Here is a 1,566-nt window from a genome sequence, read left to right as displayed (position 1 = left end):
ATAAAGAATCGATACCCCTACATATGATAGATGGATTTTTTGATCAATTGCAGGGAGAAACCGTCTTCTCCGAAATTGATCTCAGGTCAGGCTATCACCAGTTGAAGATAAGAGAGCAAGACATTGAAAATACAGGCTTTGGAACAAGGTATGGACACTATGAATTCCTTATTATATCCTTTGGACTAACAAATTCTACAGCATCATTCATGGATTTGATGCATCGAGTTTGTAAACCTTTTCTCGATAAATCAGTAATACTGTTTATCGATGATATCTTGATTTACTCCAAGAACAATTAAGATCACAATAAGCATCTTCGAGAAGTATTAGAAGTCCTAAAGAAGGAGAAGTTGTATGAAAAAGTTCTCCAAGTGCAACTTTTGGATTTTAGATATACACTTCTTGGGTCACGTGGTTAGCCAGAAGGGCATAATGGTCGACCTAGAAAAGATAGAAGTTGTTATGAAATGGGAGACGCCAAAGAGTCCGATTGAAATCCGTAGGTTTCTAGGATTAGTGGGTTACTATCTAAGATTCATCCAAAACTTTTCTTATATTGCGACTCCACTGACAGCCCTGACCAAAAAGGGAGTTACCTATGCTTGGAGTGAGAAGCAAGAAAAAGATTTTGGTGAATTAAAGAAGAGATTATGTGAAGCACCAATCCTCGTCCTACCAGAAGGAACTGATGACTTTTCAGTTTTTTCAGTGATGCTTGTAGAGTGGGTTTGGGATGCGTCCTTACCCAAAGAGACAAAGTAGTAGCTTATGCCTCGAGACAATTGAAGACCCACAAGCAAAACTACCTAACACATGATCTAAAGCTTGCAGCAACGGTTTTTTCCCTAAAGATCTAGAGACATTATCTTTACGGAACCAAATGCAAACTATTTAAAAATCATAAAATCTTTCAATATCTCCTTACGCTGAAAGAATTGAATGTGAGGTAGAGACGATGGTTGGAATTACTCAAGGACTACGATTATGAGAAACTTTACCACCCTGGTAAAGTAAACATTGTGGCCGATGACCTGAGTAGGAAGGTCAATCCAGAACAGAAAAGAGCTAGATCGTTGAAGATCGAGATGATTTCAACGATTGTAGAAAAGATCAAAGAAGCTCCGACTAGAGCCTTAGCTGAAGATGCAAAGAAATAAGAACGTCTACGAAAGACGTTAGTGTTTGAAAAGAACAATCAAGGGTTTAAATTATTTAAAAATCGTATTTAGGTGCCAAAGATGGGTGGAATAAGAGATATTCTCATGGAAGAATCTAATAAAACCATGCATTCTATGCTCCCGAGCAACACCAAGATGTATTTGGATTTAAAACCCTATTACTGGTGGCCAACTATGAAGGTCGATGTAGCAACTTGCGTGGGTGAATGTGTGACTTGCTCAAGAGTAAAAGCACAACATTAGAAGCCATATGGCAACTTGGAACATCTACAAGCACCCATGGGTAAGTGGGATGACATTACCATGGATTTCATAACCAAGTTGTTGAGGAAAAAGAAAGACATGACATGATTTAGGTTATAGTAGACCAATTGACAAAAAGTGT

The 1,566-nt window shown here is 38.1% G+C and overlaps 1 protein-coding gene across 1 annotated transcript; it reads left to right on the top strand.

The window, feature by feature from the left end:
* Window positions 1–435: 435 nt before the first annotated feature.
* Window positions 436–765, top strand: LOC145113633 (putative mitochondrial protein AtMg00860). The gene has a single exon (XM_079049704.1). It carries the CDS (start codon window positions 436–438, stop codon window positions 763–765), a length of 330 nt encoding a protein of 109 aa, XP_078905830.1.
* The last annotated feature ends 801 nt before the right edge of the window (window positions 766–1,566 follow it).

Source organism: Lactuca virosa, chromosome 5 (assembly GCF_052849685.1).
Source record: "Lactuca virosa cultivar CGN04683 chromosome 5, Lactuca_virosa_CGN04683_v6, whole genome shotgun sequence".
In the NCBI taxonomy this organism is placed as follows: Eukaryota; Viridiplantae; Streptophyta; class Magnoliopsida; order Asterales; family Asteraceae; genus Lactuca; species Lactuca virosa.
The sequence above is the reverse complement of the archived record's forward strand: the minus strand, read 5'-3'. Positions and strand labels throughout refer to the sequence as shown.